This window comes from Castor canadensis, chromosome 12 (genome assembly GCF_047511655.1).
Source record: "Castor canadensis chromosome 12, mCasCan1.hap1v2, whole genome shotgun sequence".
Taxonomy (NCBI): Eukaryota; Metazoa; Chordata; class Mammalia; order Rodentia; family Castoridae; genus Castor; species Castor canadensis.
This window is the reverse complement of record NC_133397.1, coordinates 64,765,680-64,785,780: the sequence shown is the minus strand read 5'-3', so window position 1 is coordinate 64,785,780 and position 20,101 is coordinate 64,765,680. Positions and strand designations below refer to the sequence as shown.

The following is a 20,101-nucleotide window of genomic DNA, read 5'->3' as shown; positions in this document are numbered from 1 at the left end:
ATGACAGACAGATAGTTTTAGCTGTGAAAAATCCACTCACCTACCCAAACTCAAAGAATGGACTCAGAGACCCAAAGTACAGTGAAAGGGAGACTTTAATAAGTCTTGCAAGTCGGGGTGTTGGTAAGCACACCCAAAAACAGTTACAACAAGCCATTTTATTCCCTGGTGCACAGGTGTCTGCCTCTGCCAAGTCCTCATTGGCTGAATACTATGGGGTGTACAGTCTTCCCAGATGTCCCTTAAGTTTTATTATTTCCTTAGAGGATATTCTTTTTCTCCCTCCCCAGTTTAAGTTCCCTTGTCACAACATCCTGTTTGTGGGTTTTCTGGTGCATGAGCTTTGTCATGTCCACAGCATGCTATGCAAGCAAACTGCCAGTAGTTTTCCACTCAGGGTCAAATGTCTTGCCCTGAAAATTGACAACCACTGACTTTATTTCCAACAATTCCCTCCTCTTTCCTTTTTTACTCTTACGGGTCTTATTTTTACTCTTATTTTTTGTGGTTCTGGGGTTTTAACTCAGGGCCAGCACCTTGAGCCACTCCCTCCTGAGTAGCTAGGATTACAGGTGTGAGCCACTGGTGCCCAGCTTCATATTTTTTGCTTTTGAAATTGCTCCAGAACCTATTGATTTTCCCCTCATAGGAAAGTGAGTCTAATTTAGTTTTTAATAATAGCAAATTATTTGCTGGTAGGTCATGGGCCATTTGTTTAACAGCTGTCTCAATCTCTACCCTTTTAGGATTGTTATTTGGGACATTAAACTCCCTATCAGGATCTACGGTTGTACTGGCACCAGATGGATGTGAGGTTGTGTTCTTGACCAACTGGAGGGTTAGTTCTCCTAGAGGGTCCCTTCCTGAGACGTCTGCTCCTAATCTACGTACCCGTGGTGCTACTTTAGGTTCCTGGTCTAGGGTGGTTGAGTTGTCTATGGTCAAAAGTATGGGGTTACATTGTAAATTCTGGCAATTGTTTGGTGGACTGCCTTTAGATAAATGCAATTTAGCTTGTAAGGGGGCCAGTTTGGAATTAACCCCTTGGGCAAAAGCAGTTCAACCCTGGTATTCAGTTGTCCACCAGACTTCACTCCAACTGGAATAGGGAAGGCTGACTATGCCCCCTAAATTCTCTCCCCACATAGGTTCTGAGCAAAAGTACTTATTCTCCCCTGAGAGTTGCCTTTGATTTTTCTCAATTTCCACAAGGCAAAGCCTGGCAGGCATCAAATTTGATAGTTTGAGACCCTAAAGTCCTGGTTAATCACTAATTAATCACTAATTTAACCAGGTATCCACCTTTCACTCCTTGTATAACTACCCACAGTAACCACATCATTGCCCAGAGATGGACCCATCTTGTACCTGCCATCAGGAGGGCTTTTCTCAGAGTTACTTTTAGAAGTTCCTTGGGAGACCTATATACTTTCCACCAATTCTTCTTCCCTTCTCCCTGGCTTTCCTTTACCAGTCGTTTGGCTCAGGTGTAATGAATCCACCCTTTTTCATCTGTTCATATAGCCATATAAATGGTCAAGAGCACTTGATAGGGGCCTTCCAGCTGGGTTGACCTTGTCCTCCTTCTAAGTCTTGACCAGCACCAGGTCTCCAGGTTAGAAGTGATGAATGGTGAATTCAAGAGGTAGGGGTCTGGACAAGGAGTCCTTTTACCTAAAGGATGACAGGGTACAAGATATGGTCAATATATAGTTCCTTCAGGCATCAGTGGCTCACGTCTGTAATCCTAGCTACTCAGAAGCAGAGATCAGGTGGATCGCAGTTTGAAGCCAGTACAGGCAACTAGTCCACAAGACCTTATCTTGAAAAAAACTATCACACACACAAAAAAAAGGGCTGGTGGAGTGGCTCAAGGTGTAGGTCCTGAGTTCAAGCCCCAGTACTGCAAAAAACAAACAAACAAAAAATGATCTTTGCTCTCCATAATAGAATGATCAGCATTCCTACCCAGGTATGGGAGCCCATATAACATTTCATAAGGGAACAGTTCCACATCTTTCCTTGGGGCTGTCGTAATCCTAAGAGCTATTGGGAGGCATTTGGTGCAGGGCAGTTTGGTTTCTAGGATCAGTTTGGTAATTTGTTTAAGGATCTGATTCATTCTTTCCACCTCTCCAGAGGAAGGGGGATGTCCAAACTCTCCACTATTCCCTTCAACATCTTTGAGGTAAAGTGACTCCTGTTGTCTGAGTCAATATTTTCCACCAGACCAAACCTAGATACAGTCTGCTCAAGGACTACTTTGACAACACTCCCTGCTGCAGCAGTTGAGAGAGGGAAGGCCTCCACTCAGCTGGTGAAGTGAGCCACTATCATCAGTAGGTATCTCTATCATACCACCCTAGGCATCTCTGTGAAGTCTACCTGAATACTCTGAAATGGTCTTAACCAGTGTGGTCTTCCCGTTTCACCTGTCTTCTTAACAACTTTTGTTTATTCTTTGGCAAGTCACACATTCTCTACATACCTGTTTAGCAATGGTATAAATACCACACACCCATAATTCCTGGGCATTACATCACACATAGCTTGGGAACTTCAATGACATCCCCTATGCAGTATGGACATCAGCTCCCTCATTAAGGGCTTGCTTATCATTTCTCCCCCATCAAGGAACGCCCATCTTCCACCTCCTGCTTTAGTTGCTCCTATTTTATCTAATTCCTTTTGTTCCTTTTTAGTAAACTGGGATCTTGATGTTACCTTTGGAATACTTGGGATCAAGCTAAAGCATCTTATTTCTTCCTCTAAAGAGGCTCATTTGTCAGCCTCGTCTGCGAGTCTGTTATCCACAGCCTCCATAGAGCCCAGGTATAAAAGCTGGGTCCTAAGAACTGGTCCAACTGTTCTGCTACACTCAGGTTTCCTCTCAAAATTTCTGACCTCTGTACTTGTGAGAGGAGCAGTCACAAACCAAGGTTCCCATGGGAACCTCTCAGAGAGAACACATTGGTTGCTTAAAAGGGATTGGGAAGTTTTCAATGTCTTCCCTGCATTGCTCTAGTTCTTTTCTTAGACTGGGGTAAGGGACGGTTGGTTTGGCTCCCTCACAATCTTTAGTTCTTGTCTCTTCTGGTTCTTTGGTTACCCACTGCTCCTCCTGCTCCATAGGGGGTAAACATGATAAGGGGTCTCAGGGTTTGTCATTGGGCCCTCTTCTTTTTCTTTAAGAGGGAACATATGGGCCTGTCCCTGTAACCAGCAAAGGATGCAATCTTTCTCCTCCTGGGTGGAGGACGTCTTCCATTTACATAGATAACCAGAGCTTGACACACCCAGTCTTCATCTGAGCCAAACTTAGGCCAAAAGACAGAAAGGTCTGCGAACTGGATCTTTAGGCCATATAAAACAAAAATATTTAATCTTTTTTTCCCCTTCTCCCTGATTTGGGGACTGTCTCCCCGGAATCTCAGCAATTCTCCCCAGTGAACTATCCGGAGGATGTCAGGGGGAGTCCCTTTAATTCCCCCTTTCTGTTTCTTTCCCCCTAGGCCTAGAATTTCTATTCCTCATTTTCGGTAGGTCCCTGTGACTATATTCTCTTATGCACTCAAACCGCCTGTACAGGAGGTTTCTTGGGCACACGCAGATTCATTTCGTCTGGTCCTTTGAAACTGTGAAACGGGACTCCGCACTCGCTTTGTGTCTATGATAATAAGTCTTAGTCACAATACTTAACCTCTGAAAATACCCAGCCACCACGGCAGTACTTACAGTTCGATTTTTCCTACCTTGGCTTATGCACGAGGTTGACTGGTTGTCACGGTGCCTGCTTTTCTTTCCCCGTGTCGCTCTTGCTGTCTCTCAGAAAACAGTCTCGGGCTTGTCTCTGGCTTCAGGGGAGAGATTGGGGCACCCAGCCAGGGCAGGCCACCTGAAATCGGGTGGGATGCGTGAGACCGCGGTCGCTCCACACAGGCACAGAGATGCAGGAAAGAGCCCCCAAGTTGTGACAAATACACTACTGACTTTATTTCCAACATTAACTGACCGCTTAGCTTGGGTTCCTCCGCGCCCTGGGGGAGCCACGTCTTTCCCTCCGGCCTTTTTTCTCCTGGGGCTGGGAATCAGAGGCTGCGGCTGGAAGGCCCGCAAGGCGGCTAGCTGCCAGAAGTTCACCTGCAAAGAGCACAGGCGGTGGAAGGCGGGGTATTCAGTCATTCGCCCCGGAAACAGCTCTGCCTAGTAACAGGTCCGCTGCGCGAGTGCTTCCGGAGCGAAGGTCAGCAATGGCAGCGGCCATGGCTCGGCTCGGGCTCCGGGCGGTCAAGCAAGTTCGGGTTCAGTTCTGCCCCTTCGAGAAGAATGTGGAGTCTACGAGGTACAGGAGGACAGGACGGGGAGGGGCGCGCCTTTTCTCACCCTCAACCCGGTGCTCACGCTGTTTTTCCCATCGCAGGACTTTCCTTCAGGCGGTGAGCAGCGAGAAGGTCCGCTCCACCAACCTCAACTGCTCGGTGATTGCGGACGTGAGGCACGACGGTTCCGAGCCCTGCGTGGACGTGCTGTTCGGTGGGCTTGCCTGAGAAGACGGTTGGGAAGGGCGGCGGGCAGTTCTCTACACCACACCCGCCGACCCCCGATGCCTGACTCGTTTGTTTGAATCTTCCCCAGGAGACGGACATCGCCTGATTATGCGTGGCTCCCACCTCACCGCTCAGGAAATGTTCACTGCCTTCGCCTCGCACATCCAGGCCAGGGGCGCAGCGGCAAGCGGGGACACGCCAGGCGCTGGTACTGGGCTCTGAGAGCGCAGGAGAGAACAAGAAGCAGATTTTAACCTGTCTCCAAAGGCCACTTGTCAAATCACTGGAGGGCCATAGAACAAGGGGTGGAAGAACCCTGCCACCACAGTGCTTCTGGGGCAAGCCAGGACGGGCTGGGGAGGGATCTAGAGGAACTTGAATTGTGTTCTCCTTTTTACCATCCTTCGCCGCTTAACTCTTTTGCATTTCGCTTCTTCCGACACTCAAGGTACTTTTTAATCTTACTTAGAAAAGTAGTGCTGTTTTCTCTCCTTGTGTCTCCCTCCACTCTTAACTCACTTTGTGGAACCTCCCTCTCTCTCTCTCTCTCTCTCTCTCTCTCTCTCTCTCTCTCTCTCTCTCTCTCTCTCTCTCTCTCGGATCTTTTTCTTAACCTTAATGGCCAACTACTCTCTTTTTCTTTTTTTAATCCTTCCTAGGACATTCCATCCTCTTGAACTACTCACTGTGGAGTTTAAACCCTGCATTTCTGTTTGGTTCTAACCCCACCTTCTGTGCTAATTACCAATTTTTTCCAAATACCACCAACATGCTTTGTCTAAAATAGAACTGATAATCTTACATACACTCACCTCTCCCCCACTGACTTTCCCATTCCTTCCAAAGACACGTCATCTGCTCAGCCACCTGTGCGTGTAAACCTAGTGTTATTGTTCCTTTTGTCCTCTCTTCCTCTGCAAGTCCAGTCACATTCAGAAATTCTTTTTTTAAAAGCTCCTGAAATGATCGCTCCATTTCTCTTCATTCTCCTGCTTTGGTCTCCTTTTCCTAATCATTTTTTTGCTGCTGCTTGATTTTATCCTCCCAAATCATATGACTGCTTTTCTTCCACCAGTTCCGGTTTCAGAAAACGATGCCTGAAATAGTTTTTCATACTGGGTTAATATCCATTGATCATGAGATCAATTTAGGGGATTAGAGCAACCTTTTTTTTTTTTTTTTTTTTTTGAAGAAAAGGAAAATAGAATAAAAAGTATCCAAGTACTTGTCACATGGAATGGGAAGCATTCTTTTAGGAAACCTTAATTTTTTAAAGTGTATAATTGTAATGAGTGTGTTTGCAGGCACTGGCTTACAGTGTATTTTTTGTGAGTTATAGGAAAAAAGTAGCTGAAGCTGCTGTCATAGAGGACCTCAATGCTCAGCTGAGGGGCAAAGATCTCTTAGATATTGACTGCTATGTTCTTTGCCAAATATATTTCCTGTGACCCTTCTACAACATTCTATACCTTTTCTCTGCCTAAAAAGGTGTTAAAAGGACTGTCTCTCACCCTTTAAAGAAAGAAAACTACCTGGAGGCAATATAGTTTAACAGAGCCAGACTGCCTGGGTTTGAAATCAGTTTTGCCTTTAAGTAGCTGTCTTTATGAGTGGCTGCTTCCTCATTTGTCAAACGAGTAGTAGTACAGGCAGCCCTCTGTATCTATGGCTTTTATAGAGTAGGATTTAACTAACCTTGGATTGAACATATTCAAGAAAAAAAAATTGCACAAGTATTAAATACTCACAGACTTTTCTCTTGTCATTATTCCCTAAACAATACAACTATTTGCATAACATTTACAATGTATTAGGTATAAGTGATCTAGAGATGATAAAAATACTGTAGCATTTTATGTAAAGGTTTTGAGCAGGAGGTCCTTTATATAAGGGACTTTCAGGGGTCCAGATCGATCTTCAGAAGATACCGAGGGATGACTGCTTATGTCAGGTCTGAGAGGATTAAATGAGTTAACATCTGTAAGATGCCTATAACATTGCTGGAAATGTAGTAAGTGCTGTTATCTAAGAACTGGTTGCTACAACGAAAGAAATGGTCTCTAAACTGAAGAGACCACCCACAGAGTGGGAGAAAATATTTGCTAGCTATACATCAGACAAAGGACTGATAACCAGAATATTCAGAGAGCTCAAACTAAGTTCCCCCAAAATCAATAAACCAATAAAGAAGTGGGCAACTAAACTAAACAGAACTTTTTCAAAATACATGGCCAAAAAATACATGAAAAAATGCTCACCATCTCTGGCCATAAAGGAAACCAAAACCACATTAAGATTCTACCTCACCCCTGTTAGAATAGCTATCCATCAAAACCACCACTAACAACAAATGTTGGCAAGGATGTGGGGAAAAAGGAACCCTCATACACTGTTGGTGGGAATGTAAGCTAGTACAACCACTGTGGAAAACAATATGGAGTCTTAAAAAACTAAACATAGATCTGCCATATGATCCAGCATTCCTATTTTGAGGGATATACTCAAAGGAATGCGACTCAGGTTATTCCATAGGCACCTGCACACCCATGCTTATTGGAACACTATTCACAATAGCCAAGTTATGGAAACAGCCAAGATGCCCCACTATTGACAAATGGATTAAGAAAATGTGGTATTTATACACAATGGAATTTTACTCAACCATGAAGAAGAATGAAATCTTGGCATTCGCAAGTAAATGGATGGAACTGGAGAACATCATCTTAAGCGAAGTTAGCCAGGCTCAGAAGGCCAAAAATCATATGTTCTCCCTCATATGTAGATTTTGGACCTAAAACAAATGCAGTAATATTATTGGACATGGGTCACATGCTAAGGGGAGAACACATGAGGAATAGGGAAAGGTAGGAAACCCAAAACTTGAAAGTGTTTGATGTGCCTACTGTAGAGGAGCTAATACACTAACCTTAAACTGACAGAGGCTGCTATGGGAAGGTGACCAGGAAGTAGTGAGGAGGTCTGGTAGAGATAAACCAATGCAGGTTTCAATACACATGTGCATGGAAGCAGTGCTAGGAGTCTCTCTGTATAGCTATCCTTATCTCAAACTAGCAAAAATGGTATGTCTTTCTTATTATTGCTTATGTCTTCAACAAAATTGGAGAAGAGGGCAGAACAGGTTGTGCCTATAAGTGAGGGGGGTGGGGAGAGGGTGGGGGCAGGGGGAGAGATGGCCCAAACAATGTATGCACATATGAATAAATGAATAAATAAACAAAACCTGTTGCCAAAGTGGAAAACATACAAATCTGGATTTGGTTCCCCAGCTCTATGATTAACTGTCTTTTTACCTTGAGCTAGTCGTGTGTGTTATTGGGGATTGAATTGAGGGACTTGCACTTGCAGCAAGGGCTGTAGCACCTAACCATGCACACAGCCCTTTTTGTTTTTGTTTTTGGCAGTGCTGGAGTTTGAACTCAAGCTGCACGCTTGCTAGGTGGGCGCTCTACCACTTGAGTCACTCCTCCAACCCTTTTTTGTATTAGGTATTTTCCAGATGTGGTTTCATGGACTATTTGCCAGGGACTGGTTTCAAACTAATCCTCCTGAGCTCTGCCTCCTGTGTAGGATTACAAGCATGAACCACCAGCGCCTGGCTGTTTTTGAGACTAACTTTGGAGTTGGCCTCAAAGTCAAGATCCTCCTTGCCTTGACCTCTCCAGTGTTGGCAATACAGACATGGGCCACCACACCAGGCTTTGGACCAGTTTTAACCACTCTCCTCATCTGTAAAATGATGATGGTTCAACATGGATTGAGTTCTACAGAGTGAACTTGAAATTGGTGCTGTTTTCTCTGTGGCCCCAGAACCTTGCATAGTGATTCAAGTGTACAATAAATATTGAAATTAATGAATATTTAGCATCTGTCTTGCACATGCAAGTTCTGGAACTAGTATTAGGATACAAAAGGAATAAGTAAAACTCAACTATGTAATAAATAGAGATGTGAACCAGGTCTGGAGACATAGTTCAGTAGTAGAGCACTTGCCTAGCATGTGCAGGACCCTGGGTTCCATCTCTAGCACTACAAAAGAAAACAAAACTAAAAACAACAAAAAACCAGGACTGAGCCTTGAGTTCAGGTGTGATACATAGAAACCCTGTCGCAAAAAACTAAGGACAGTGGATGTAACTCAGTGGTGTGTAACTTGGGCTAGCATTTCCAAGTCGCAGGGTTTGATCCTCACCACCACAAAAAAAAAAAAAAAAAAGTGGGCTGACTGGAGATATGAGTTGACTTGAAGTCACAGGCAGAGTGTCTTCTCCAGACCCCAGGCTCCTTTATGGGTCCACTCTTTCCGTAAGAGAAGAATCCTGTGTGGGTTGGAAGCTAGCCACTTCCCAGCTCTGTGGCCTGAGCCAAGCACTTGTACTTCCTAGGCCATGATTTTCTGACACTCAGTTGGAACTAAGGTAAAATTGAATATGATCAAAGTACTTCATACAAATGTGTGAAAATAGAGTAATGAAACCTGTTTAAATTTTGTTTTAAATGGAGGAAGGGGGAAGGGAAGAAGGATAAGGAATAATAGAGGCAGTGAATTCGATCAAAGTATATTATATGCATGAAACACATTTGTATTATATACACTGACAAAAAAAGACCAACAGACATTATAGCAATTTTTTTTTTAAGAAGCTCAAAATAAGATTATTTTTCTCTACTAGCCTGTGAGCAAGGCCTGTAGGTGCAGATCTGACACTAACCCGACACTGGCGAGTCATAGTGTACTTCCGTGCTCCTGCACTTGATCTGACGTGGCGGGGCGGGACTTCCGGATTGAGGCGGAAGTGGGACCGGAGGCGTGGACCCTAGGGTGCTGTGGACAGGTGGTAGCTGAGGCGCGGGCCGCGAGCCGGAGAAGCAAGGCAGTCTCCGGGCTCGGCTGCCTTCTCTCTGGGTTCCCGAGACACCGATCGGTGCCAGGATGGCTCGGGGCGAGCGGCGGCGCCGTGCAGTGCAGGCAGAAGGAGCACGGACAGTCGAGAGGACTGCTCGGGGCGGCCCCGGACGACGGGACGGCCGGGTTGACGGACCCCGCGGCACAGCTGGGGGAGCGGCGATGGCCGTCGTGGTCCTGGTTCTGGCTCTGGGCGTGTCCGGACGTTGGATGCTGGCGTGGCACCGTGCACGGCGAGCAATTACGTTGCACTCCGCACCCCCAGCGCTGTCCCCTGATTCCTCCAGCCCCGCGGTGGCCCCGGACCTCTTCTGGGGCACCTATCGCCCTCACGTGTACTTCGGCATGAAGACTCGCAGCCCGAAGCCCCTCCTTACCGGTAACCGGGCCCCGGGCGGTCAGTCAGGAAGGCGGACTCTTAATCAGGGGGCCCCAGTTTCCCGCCACAGCAAGGGTGGGGAGGCATGGATCAGGAGTGTTATAAAGAGGGATGACCCTAAAGTTCTCGGAGACCCAGAGGGACAGAGCTCTGACTTACCTGGCCATTCTACCCCCAGGACTGATGTGGGCGCAGCAGGGCGCCACCCCAGGGACCCCTAAGCTCAGGCACACGTGTGAACAGGGGGACGGCGTGGGTCCCTATGGCTGGGAGTTCCACGACGGCCTCTCCTTCGGGCGGCAACACATCCAGGATGGGGCCTTAAGGCTCACCACTGAGTTCGTCAAGAGGCCTGGGGGTCAGCACGGAGGGGACTGGAGCTGGAGAGTGACTGTAGAACCTCAGGTCAGGGCCTCAGGATTTCCTTTCCTCAGCCCAGACTCCCTCAATCCTTCCCTTGCTGCCAGCAAATACAGTACAAAATGGGGGTTGACAGCAGGGTCAATGAGTCTGGCTACCTAGCCTGAGTTCTGCCTTAAACACTTGTTTCTATGTCCATCTCTGTGTACCACCCCTAAGTCTTGATTTCCCTGTCTGTAAAGCAGAGATAGTAGTAGCACCTAACTCACAAAATTTTAAGAGTTAAATGACGTTTTATCTGTGTAGTTCTTAGTGTAGGACATAGCACAAAAGTACTTAACATTTCCCAGAGAATCTTGTGTAAGGCCCTTTAACTCATCCCACTGGTGTATCCACTTACCCTTAGTGACTCTTACTTAGCGCTGCCAGATATATCTTGGTTACCACCTTACTCTTGCCTGGGATCCCCTTCCCTCACTAAGACTGATTCTCAAGAGAATGCCAATCTAGTATTGTTGTTTTATATTCTCTTTCATCACCCAGGCCTCGGCTACCTCTGCCTTTCCTTTGGTCTCCCTGTTCTTCTATGTGGTGACAGATGGCCAGGAGGTCCTACTACCAGAGGTTGGAGCCAAGGGTCAGTTAAAATTCATCAGTGGGCACACCAGTGAACTTGGTGACTTCCGCTTTACACTTTTACCACCAACCAGTCCAGGGGACATTGCACCCAAGTATGGCAGGTAAGTGGGCGAACAGTGTGGGGTAGTGGGAAGCATGGTATGGATACTGACTTAGCCTCATTTTCATTTCCTCCACACTGCCTTCTTTCCACCAGTTATTTCATCTCATCAGGACCCCCACATTCCTTGCACTGCCAAGGCCTTTCATCCTGACTCCTGGTCATCTCAAATTTCTCTTTATAATCCCCATCCCCTCATCCTGAAAAATATTTTCTATTTGTTCTTGCCTTCAAGCTACAATGTCTTTTGGTCCTCCAACCCGGGACTGCCCCTGCTGACAGAGTTGGTGAAGAGCCGTCTAAATAGCTGGTTTCAGCATCGGCCCCCTGGGACCTCTCCTGAACGATACCTCGGCTTGCCTGGATCTCTGAAGTGGGAAGAGAAAGACCCAAGTGGGCAAGGGCAGGGACAAGGACAATTCTTGATACAGCAGGTGACACTGAAAGTCCCCTTTTCCATGGAATTCGTGTTTGAATCTGGCAGTGCCCACACAGGAGGAAACCAAGCTCTGGGGCAGCTGGCAGGCAGCCTACTGACCCAGGCCCTGGAAAGCCACATTGACAACTTTCGAGAGCGCTTTGAGAAGATCTTCCGGCTTAAAGAGAAGGGCCTGAGCCCTGGGGAGCAGGCTTTGGGTCAGGTTGCCCTCAGTGGCCTCCTTGGTGGGATTGGCTATTTTTATGGACAAAGTCTGGTATTGCCTGATGTGGGAGGGGAAGGATCTGAGCAAAAGGTGGACCCAGCCCTCTTTCCACCCCTCCCTCTTTTTTCAGGGGTGCCCTCCCGGTCATTCTTCCCACGAGGCTTCCTTTGGGATGAGGGCTTTCACCAACTAGTGGTCCAGCGGTGGGATCCACATCTCACCCGGGAGGTCCTAGGCCACTGGCTTGGACTACTCAATGCTGATGGCTGGATTGGGCGGGAGCAGATACTGGGGGATGAGGCCCGAGCCCGGGTGCCCCCAGAATTCCTAGTGCAACGGGCAGCCCATGCCAACCCCCCAACCCTGCTCTTGCCAGTAGACCACATGCTAGAAGGTGGTGACCCTGCTGACTTGGCTTTCCTCCACAGAGCCTTTCCCCGCCTGCATGCCTGGTTCTCCTGGCTCCATAAGAGCCAGGCTGGGCCAGTGCCACTATCTTACCGCTGGCGGGGCCGGGACCCAGCCTTGCCTACGCTACTGAACCCCAAGACACTGCCCTCAGGGCTGGATGACTACCCCCGGGCTTCGCACCCTTCAGCAACAGAACGGCACCTGGACCTGCGGTGCTGGGTGGCATTGGGTGCCCGTGTGCTATCACAGCTTGCAGAGAGGCTGGGGGAGTCTGAGGCAGCTGCTGAGCTGGGCCCACTGGTTGCCTCACTGGGGGCACAGGAGAGCTTGGATGAGTTGCACTGGGCTCCAGAGCTAGGGGTCTTTGCAGACTTTGGGAACCACACGAGAGCAGTACAGCTGAAGCCTAGGCCTCCTCAGGGGCTGGTTCGGGTGGTGGGATGGCCCCTACCTCGCTTGCAGTACGTGGATGCCTTGGGCTATGTCACTCTGTTTCCCTTGCTGCTGCGGCTGCTAGAGCCCAAATCATCCCGCCTTGGGCCCCTGCTGGATGTTCTGTCTGACAGCCGCCATCTCTGGAGCCCCTTCGGTTTGCGTTCTCTTGCAGCCTCTAGCTCCTTTTACAGCCAGCGAAATTCTGAGCATGATCCTCCCTACTGGCGGGGTGCTGTGTGGCTCAATGTCAACTACCTGGCCTTAGGAGCACTCCACCACTATGGGCATTTGGAGGGTCCCCACCAGGCTCAGGCTGCTAAGCTCTACAGGGAGCTACGTGCCAATGTGGTGGGCAATGTGTGGCGTCAGTACCAGGCCACAGGGTTCCTGTGGGAACAATACAGTGACAGGGATGGGCGAGGCATGGGCTGCCGTCCTTTCCATGGCTGGACCAGCCTTGTCTTACTGGTCATGGCTGAAGACTACTGAAATGGAGATGAAAGGAAAGCCAGGCCATTCATGCCATTCTTAATCTGGAGACAAGGTCTCTGGCTTTTGCCCCGAGTCCCTCAGATACCAGTAATTCAAACCTTCCTCAGCTCATCTCAGGTGTCCCTACTGTCATCCCACAGAGTCCTGGGATGAAGGTGAACTCAAGAGTCTATTTTTCTAAATAAATTGGAAAAAAACATAACCAGACTCATTGCTTTTGTCAGTTTTGCTCACCAAGAGGTGTTAACTCAGTCCAGGCTTCAAGGCTACCTGCCATCTTCGGAGGAGATAAATGGCCATTACCTATTCCCTTTAAACCCAGTCAGGGTAAATGTAATGTAGTGAGTTGAGTTCTAGTCCACCCAAATCCACAAGCAGCTGGTTCAAATCTCTTTAATGAGATCAAAGGCTCCTGTGTATGTGTTGGAGGTGGGTAAAGCTAGCACAGTCCCCCAGTACTGCCCCTCTCTTCAGGACTCCAGCCCTTTCAGGCAGATTCTAAGAGGGGCCAAGGAGGACTTAAGGAACTGGGACCAGGGCTGTTTCTAGTGGACATGTAACCACCCACCCTCCCAAGACTACTTATGGGATGTCCCTTTCACTGGAAGCCAGCCCCACAGGAGAGACCTGGAGCATGGGATCTGGAGACAGTATACAAGGAGACTGTTCCCCCAGATCTGGTGGGGTGGCACTAACCCTCATTTCCTTGACTGACTCACCTTCACTGGAGTCAGGACAAGGGCAAAGCTCTATACCTGAGTCACCAGTCAGGCGACGATAGCGGCAGGAGGGGGGAGTGTGATCAGGGTTCACTCCTTCCCCAGGCTCACCCTCCTGATGAGGGGGGGCACTCTGGTGGGAAGAAAGATCTTCCACAATTGTCCCCTCGCAGTGGGCAGGGCAGTTGGATGCAGAGGAGCAGCAGGTGCATTCAATGGAAGCAGTCAAGGGGTGCCCTGGGGCCATAGTATAAGGAGGTGGTGGTGTGCCTGGGCGATGAACCACATCCTCATAGGCTGGAGGTTTGAAGGCGCTGAGGAGGCCTGCAGAGGAGAGAACAGCATGGGTGGTTGAAGGCAACCAGGGAAGGAAGAGTGATTTCTCCTACTAGGGAAAAGGGTACTTTGAAATGTCTGCAAAAGGGAATGTGGGATGATTCGGGGTCCTGGTTTGGGAAGGGCTACTGGTAATGAGCCCAGAATCTCAAGTCACTCACGAAGGTCAAGTAGTGAACTGGTAGGAACAGGGCCAGCCCCGTGGCATGCCCCATGGTAGGCCAACAAGTTGATCTCACGCTGTCGCTGCTGTTGTTGCAGCCTGAGTTTAGCTCGTCGGTGGCGGAAGGCGCAACAGCAGCTAAAGAGGATGAGGACAGTCCAGAGCAGCCAAAACCCTACAAGAGGCAAGGAGGGTGTGTCTCAGATACTTCTCATGCAGAAAAGGGTCCTTCAAGGCTGGAATTCTGAGGTCCAAGGGAGGGTGGGCAGAGGGAGCTGAGAATTATCTTTTTTGGAGACTCACACCAGAGCTCATAGTAGTAAGTGCAGCAGCCAGTCTCCCCACAGCAGTGACCACTCTCACAGAGGTAGGGCTGGTTGTTCACTCCTGGGCACAGCTCTCGAAGCTGGGGGCAAGGAGGCACTTAGAACCAACAAATTATAGCCCAAGACACTGTCCACCCCCACTCCTGCATGCACATACACAATCCTACCCTGTGAGCCAAGGTCAGCTTGGAAAGATGGCAAGAATGAGGGATGCTGAGAGGGGTATTCAAATATATTTAGGGCAGTCAATATGGAAGAGGACTTGGAATAGTAAGAAATCAGTCTAGAAAACAAACACAAAGTGGACATACAAAGAGGGAGTTTTCAGCTCTGCATATCCAAGGAATCTCTCACTTAAGCCTGGCCCTCTAGGGTGCTTTTTCTTAAGGGAGTGTTTTGGCAGAAGCCAAAAAAATGGTCTGAGCTACTTCAAAGTCTCAGACAATGGGGAGGGATTTAAAGCCACTTCCAAATCTAAAATGCTTTCATCATCCCCCATAGTCTGCCACCCCATCCCCAACCCCAAGCTGGATCTTTCCACCCCTGGGTCTCAGGCTCCCTAGGGTAAAGGAGGGGCAATGTGAGACCCAGAGCAGTGCTCCCAACCAGATGGGATTGCTGTGGATGATAAAGGATGGCATCCAGGGCGCGAGTCTGGGTTCCAGCTCTTCTCCAAATTGCTCCCTCAAGAGAAGACGCTGCCGGACTCTGTTGTGACAATAGGTACATAGAAAAACATCACAAATAACTGTTGTAAGACAGAGAGATCCTCCCTGGGGCCTCACTAAGCCTCTGGTCACTGAAGAGCCACTGCAAGCTTCCACTGCAGCCATGGGATAATATCTATAAGGCTGCAGGTAAAGTCAATTGCGTCTACATTACAAAGTTTAGACAGAGTGGAAGGGACATGTTTAGGAACTTCACAGTACCTTTGGCTCTGTGAGTTCCTCCCCCTCCCCCCAACAGGAAGGGACAGGAAAGAGGAATAAATGGTTGTCGTGATAGGCTTTTGGAGCTGATGGGATACCTGCTGTTGCGGTGCCCGAAGTGCTCCCCAGGCCTCCTCGCTGCCGTTCCCGCTGCTGGCCCGAGCCATGCCTCCACCTACAGCCCCCTGAAGACCATAGCTTCCTCTACCACCAGCTGCCCCGCCCCTGCCACCTCTGCCGCCACCGCCATGGTCCCTGCCTGGCCCATTTTCGCTGCAGCCACCATCACTCCGTGGCCGGAGCTTCCATCCGGGGAGAGCTCCGCCAACTAGAACCTAGGCTGCCCCGTCCAACCAATCATCGTCATCCATCGGCAGGTGAGCCAATAAGAGCAGACCAGAGGTTTCTCCCTGAGACCAATCCACAGCAGCGCCTCCATAGCTCTCCCAGACAACAAGAGCTTGCAGAGACAAAGAGTTGGGGTAGGTTCTACCCAGACCTTGACTGACAGCGGTAGTAGCCAATATGGACAACAGAACAGGTTTGACTTATCAGCCAATGAGTGACCGTCCAGAAGAGCAAAGTTCTCAATGATTGGCTTGAGCCATATTTTCCGGATGACGCCAAAAGCCCGAGCGAGGCAGGTAATCATCTGGAAGAGGCGAGGTTCTGAACGTGTACCCGAGTTCAGGCGCAGCCAGCTGGGCTTCTTTTGGTCGTTTCCAAGCCGCAGGCAGGGCAAGATGTGTTTACAGAAGACTGGTCTACCAATATCCCTCTTCCCCCAATTCTGTACAAACTGAGGCACCGGATGAAATTTAATAGGATGGGGAAAACAGTGAAAACTGGGCGGGGGAGAGGGTGCAGAGTCTAGGTTTGGTAACGGCTTTAAGTAGCTAAAAGTGGGGATCCAGGGCCCTCGGGTCCCCCCAGCCGCATCTGCAGGTTGATGCGGTAGCACTGAAGGCTGCAGAGTGCTTGGCCAGTGCGGGAGCAGGCGTAGCGGCGCGGGTGGGGGCAGCCGGGGACCGAGCAGCGCCGAGGAGGGCTTGATGGGGCTGGCCGCTGAGACACCGCCACCGGGGTAGGAACGCCAGGTGGGAAGGAAAGGGTGGATCCCTGGGCCCCACTGCTGTAGCGCACCATGGGGGCCGGGGTCGTGGCCCTCCCTCCCCGCCGCTCGCCCCGCGCAGCGCCCCGGCCTCCCCGCCCGCTGGGCGCTGCAGTCTTGGTGAGGCGCTCGATAGTCTGGTTCTTGTGCTCCTCCGCCCGCCGCGCCGCCTGCAGCCTCCGCTTCCGCGCCCGCTCCTCGCGCTTCAGCAGCATCTCCTCGGTGAGGGCAGGGGCCGGGCAACTCCCAGCCACGGGCAGCGGAAGCATTGGGGAAGGCTGACTCCGAGCCTTCTGGAGCAGAGCTCGCTGGGGGCGAGAGAAGGGACGGTGTCGTGGTCCACCAGGTCTCGGGAGGGAGAAAATGGGACATGGAAGATAGGGTCCTGAGAAACGTCAAGTCTTGGCAGAAGGGGGATTAATGGGGACCTTTTCTGGGGTCCTCCCACGTCTGACAATCAGCTTAGGTCCTTGACTCTCAAGGGAAACATCAGTTATGTTATCTGCTTTGTCCTGTGTACCAAAACTCTACCACTTTTCGGCAGGTTTTTGTTGGGTTTTAGTTTTTTTTAAGTCTCAATAAATAACATCAATTGGACAACTGCTCAAGCCAAAAAACTCAGAATTACTCTTGATTCCTTTTTTGCTCCAACCCCCTCCCAACAAATAACTACTTCCAAAATATAGCACTCACCCTATTTCCACTATTTTCATTTTGGTTCCATCCACCACCATCCCTCAGCAAGATACTTCAACAGCTTCCCAGCTGGTCTCCTGTCCCTAACCTCCACTAATACTCATTCTCCATGTAGAAGTCAAAGAAATCTATTGAAATGCAAATCAAACATGTTACTTCTATGCATACAACCCATCAATGGCTTAGCCACATTTTTTTCTTCTTTACCCTTCTTGGCATGTTCCATTAGGGCCTTTGGGCCTGCTGGCGTTGCACTTGGCCTTCTGGCATTTGAAGAATGTTATTTCTTCAAAGAGGCACTCTTTGACTATCCTACCTAATGTCTTTTTCCTGTTACCTATTTCATTACTCTATTTTCTTGTCATAAACTGTGCCCCTTTAAAAAAAAAAAAAAAAAGTATTTACCACCATTCCCCAAACATATCTTAGAATACCAGCTCCATAAGAACAGAAACTATTTTTTTCTCTCCCATTGGTAACCCCACTGTGTAGCAAAGTGCTTGGGACATGGCAAGTTCTTAATATATATTTGGTGAATGAATGAGGAATTAACCAACTTACCTGTCGAGCAGTGAGCAGCCGTTCATTGATCTCCTTCTTGAGATCTCCATTGTCATCCAGCTCCCCCTTTTCCAGGGCATCCAGCCACCTCTGTTCCTCCTCTTCCTCCTGACCCCCTAGACTCCCTGACAGGTCCCGAAGTGGGGACGGGGACAGATTACTGTCTTCATCTGGGAAGTAAAGTGGGAGAGATAAAAGTAGAATTGTGGGCTGGTGGAGTGGCTCAAGTGGTAGAGTGTCAGCGTGAGGCCCTGAGTTCAACTCCAGTACCGCCAAAAAAAAAAAAAAAAAAGAATAATTGTTCAGATGGGGGATGCCTAATTTGGCCAAGTTTACCGGGACGTTCAAAATTCTACCCACCTTAGAACCAACCCCCTTCCCTTAGGCAGGTGTAACAAGAAACCCAGCTTCCCCACCTCCAGATGCTTCTCACCCAGCCAGGCTCGGTATTGCTCCAGGGGTACTCCTTCCATTGGTTCCTCTTCATTATCCACAACCATCAGGGGAGAGGGTGAGCGAGGCCCTTCAGGGATCACAGTGAAGGTAGGAACACTGCAGAAAAGCATCACTCTGTAAAGTAAGAATGTATCTCCTCCTGCTCAATAGCTACATACAGCCTTCCCTACCTCTCTTGGGTTCTTGCTGCCTTGATTTGGGGACCATGAAGGCAGTGTCCATACACTGTCTTCTAGAAAGCCCAGCCAGCTTCTAACATCTATCTTCGTCTGCTACTAAAGTTACCTAAGTAAAACCCCAAGCCGCTTGGCCTCACCTCTTGGTGCCCAGGACCTGCCCGCCCAGCTTGATTTTGAGTTTTAGCTGGGGCTTGGCAGATGCCGACTGTGTGGGCCCAGCTTCCTCTTCCTGATGGTGTTTCTTCTTGTGTTTTTTCTTGTGCTTTTTGTGCTTTTTCTTGTGCACTCCGTGGCCGTGGGCACCAGCCAGACTCAACTCCAGCGCTTCCCCTGCGGAAGAAGAGCCGGTCAACGAAGTTCCACCTAACAGTGGCAGGGGAATCCCTGAACAACCCAATAGCCCTGAGAAGCCCCACTCTGCCCACCTTACTAACGGTTACCATAACAACAGTACCGCCTTTCTCCTTCCCACCTGTGGCGAAGTGCCCTGAAAGCTTCAAGGAGCGAAAGGGGCTACTTTTTCAGAAGGCCTAAGTTTGATCGATCCGCACTTACCCGGCTCAGGGGCCTCCATTGCCCCAGAGGTGCTCCCGCGCCGCCACAGCTTACTCATGGGGTCTTGCAAGGAAAGAGGACTGGAAATAGTCCGGACACAAGCACACATGCCTTTTCCGCCCCGCGGAAGTACTGACTCCGACAAAAGAACCGGCTACTTCCGGTACGTCGTAACCATGCCTGTGCGGGGCACGCTTTACAGTCAAAACCCTCCCTGAGAAACAATGATTCCTCCAACAAAGGTTCCATCCAAATGGGACTTGACTCTCCTCTCTGCCTCCCACGCTGGATTCCAGAACTCAAGGCGGGCGAGCCAATTATTACACTCAAGCCGGGTAAACGTATACTCCGGACCGAGTGCAAGGGCTAGGTTAAGAGGATTCACAGGTGAATATGAACACTGCCTCTGTTCTAGAGAAGGTCACATTTCGGTGGAGGAGTACATAACCTGTATTGCCAGCAAATGGCAGAAATGCGTAACAGCGCCAGTGCCCTTAGAGCAGGGTAAATGGTATTTAAACCTAAATTCTCATCAGTTGTGAAATGAATAGGTGAATTATGGTGCATCTATACAATTTCAAACACTATGTTACTAAGAAAGGTTGAATGAGTGAGAAATAATGTGGGCACAGAATTTATTTTTAAACATTTTATTAGCACATATTAGTTGTATAGTTGTACAGGGGATTTCATTGTAACATTTCCACATATGCTTACATTGTACCTTAGTTAGGTTAATCCCCCACCTTTATTCTCCCTCATCCCCCTCCCCCCTACTTAAATGATTTCAACAGGTTTCAATATTCTATTTTCATACAAACATATAAAATACATCAACCATATTCATCCTCCTTTACCATATCCACCCTCCCCCTCCCAGCTAATACCCTCCCCTTAACAGGACCTGTTTTGCATTCCATTGACACAAAATTTAGATTTCAGTGAGTAGTAACATTGCAAACAATATAGGTGTTCTTCAGATGGAACATCAAAATTAATTTCGTATATCCCTACAGTGGAAAATTATGGTGCTTTCAAAAGAAATGTGGTCCAGAAGGCCTTATTTTCGCCCAAGAAATTGGTGAGAGCAATTTCTGATTGGCGGTTGGGAAACAGTGGAAGGAAACATTTTTCATAAT

The 20,101-nt window shown here is 48.9% G+C and overlaps 4 protein-coding genes and 1 long non-coding RNA gene across 6 annotated transcripts; 2 read left to right on the top strand and 3 right to left on the bottom strand.

The window, feature by feature from the left end:
• Positions 1 to 77: 77 nt before the first annotated feature.
• LOC109692423 (uncharacterized) lies at positions 78 to 4,167 on the bottom strand. The gene is made up of 3 exons (XR_002212944.2): positions 4,013 to 4,167; positions 3,753 to 3,895; positions 78 to 1,674 (listed from the first exon to the last, which is right to left on the bottom strand). It is a non-coding gene; the product is annotated as an uncharacterized lncRNA (long non-coding RNA).
• Positions 4,168 to 4,192: 25 nt separating this feature from the next.
• Mrpl53 (mitochondrial ribosomal protein L53) lies at positions 4,193 to 6,301 on the top strand. The gene is made up of 3 exons (XM_020173016.2): positions 4,193 to 4,342; positions 4,421 to 4,533; positions 4,636 to 6,301. The coding sequence occupies exons 1-3, from the start codon at positions 4,251 to 4,253 to the stop codon at positions 4,767 to 4,769; spliced, it is 339 nt and encodes a 112-aa protein (XP_020028605.1). The 5' UTR covers positions 4,193 to 4,250; the 3' UTR covers positions 4,770 to 6,301.
• A 3,054-nt stretch (positions 6,302 to 9,355) lies between these two features.
• Positions 9,356 to 13,133, top strand: Mogs (mannosyl-oligosaccharide glucosidase). The gene is made up of 4 exons (XM_020173032.2): positions 9,356 to 9,850; positions 10,029 to 10,255; positions 10,754 to 10,950; positions 11,185 to 13,133. Exons 1-4 carry the CDS (start codon positions 9,499 to 9,501, stop codon positions 12,926 to 12,928), a joined length of 2,520 nt encoding a protein of 839 aa, XP_020028621.2. The 5' UTR covers positions 9,356 to 9,498; the 3' UTR covers positions 12,929 to 13,133.
• Positions 13,134 to 13,310: 177 nt separating this feature from the next.
• Positions 13,311 to 15,639, bottom strand: Wbp1 (WW domain binding protein 1). 2 transcript variants are annotated; one of them, XM_020173034.2, is made up of 5 exons: positions 15,503 to 15,639; positions 15,082 to 15,183; positions 14,453 to 14,555; positions 14,148 to 14,324; positions 13,311 to 13,974 (listed from the first exon to the last, which is right to left on the bottom strand). In XM_020173034.2, exons 1-5 carry the CDS (start codon positions 15,569 to 15,571, stop codon positions 13,514 to 13,516), a joined length of 912 nt encoding a protein of 303 aa, XP_020028623.1. In that variant the 5' UTR covers positions 15,572 to 15,639; the 3' UTR covers positions 13,311 to 13,513. The 2 variants fall into 2 exon arrangements, with proteins under 2 accessions (XP_020028623.1, XP_020028624.1); XM_020173035.2 differs by lacking the exon at positions 15,082 to 15,183 and having other exon boundaries at positions 15,503 to 15,638.
• Positions 15,640 to 16,201: 562 nt separating this feature from the next.
• On the bottom strand, positions 16,202 to 19,122 carry Ino80b (INO80 complex subunit B). The gene is made up of 5 exons (XM_020173033.2): positions 18,963 to 19,122; positions 18,545 to 18,737; positions 18,206 to 18,324; positions 17,773 to 17,942; positions 16,202 to 16,823 (listed from the first exon to the last, which is right to left on the bottom strand). Exons 1-5 carry the CDS (start codon positions 19,069 to 19,071, stop codon positions 16,293 to 16,295), a joined length of 1,122 nt encoding a protein of 373 aa, XP_020028622.1. The 5' UTR covers positions 19,072 to 19,122; the 3' UTR covers positions 16,202 to 16,292.
• Between the last annotated feature and the right edge of the window lie 979 nt (positions 19,123 to 20,101).

Excerpts from the sequence above, each read along its gene's own strand:
- Wbp1 (XM_020173034.2), bottom strand. The coding sequence starts at position 15,571 with ATGGCTCGGGCCAGCAGCGGGAACGGCAGCGAGGAGGCCTGGGGAGCA. Across the intron at positions 14,325-14,452 it reads TTACTACTATGAGCTCTGGT|GGTTTTGGCTGCTCTGGACT; the intron begins GTGAGTCTCCAA and ends TGCCTCTTGTAG. Across the intron at positions 13,975-14,147 it reads CAGTTCACTACTTGACCTTC|GCCTCCTCAGCGCCTTCAAA; the intron begins GTGAGTGACTTG and ends TCTCCTCTGCAG.
- Mogs (XM_020173032.2), top strand. The coding sequence starts at position 9,499 with ATGGCTCGGGGCGAGCGGCGGCGCCGTGCAGTGCAGGCAGAAGGAGCA. Across the intron at positions 9,851-10,028 it reads CCCGAAGCCCCTCCTTACCG|GACTGATGTGGGCGCAGCAG; the intron begins GTAACCGGGCCC and ends TTCTACCCCCAG. Across the intron at positions 10,256-10,753 it reads GAGTGACTGTAGAACCTCAG|GCCTCGGCTACCTCTGCCTT; the intron begins GTCAGGGCCTCA and ends TTCATCACCCAG.
- Mrpl53 (XM_020173016.2), top strand. The coding sequence starts at position 4,251 with ATGGCAGCGGCCATGGCTCGGCTCGGGCTCCGGGCGGTCAAGCAAGTT. Across the intron at positions 4,343-4,420 it reads AAGAATGTGGAGTCTACGAG|GACTTTCCTTCAGGCGGTGA; the intron begins GTACAGGAGGAC and ends TTCCCATCGCAG. Across the intron at positions 4,534-4,635 it reads CTGCGTGGACGTGCTGTTCG|GAGACGGACATCGCCTGATT; the intron begins GTGGGCTTGCCT and ends AATCTTCCCCAG.
- Ino80b (XM_020173033.2), bottom strand. The coding sequence starts at position 19,071 with ATGTGTGCTTGTGTCCGGACTATTTCCAGTCCTCTTTCCTTGCAAGAC. Across the intron at positions 18,738-18,962 it reads AATGGAGGCCCCTGAGCCGG|GGGAAGCGCTGGAGTTGAGT; the intron begins GTAAGTGCGGAT and ends CTTCTTCCGCAG. Across the intron at positions 18,325-18,544 it reads CAGGTCCTGGGCACCAAGAG|TGTTCCTACCTTCACTGTGA; the intron begins GTGAGGCCAAGC and ends GCTTTTCTGCAG.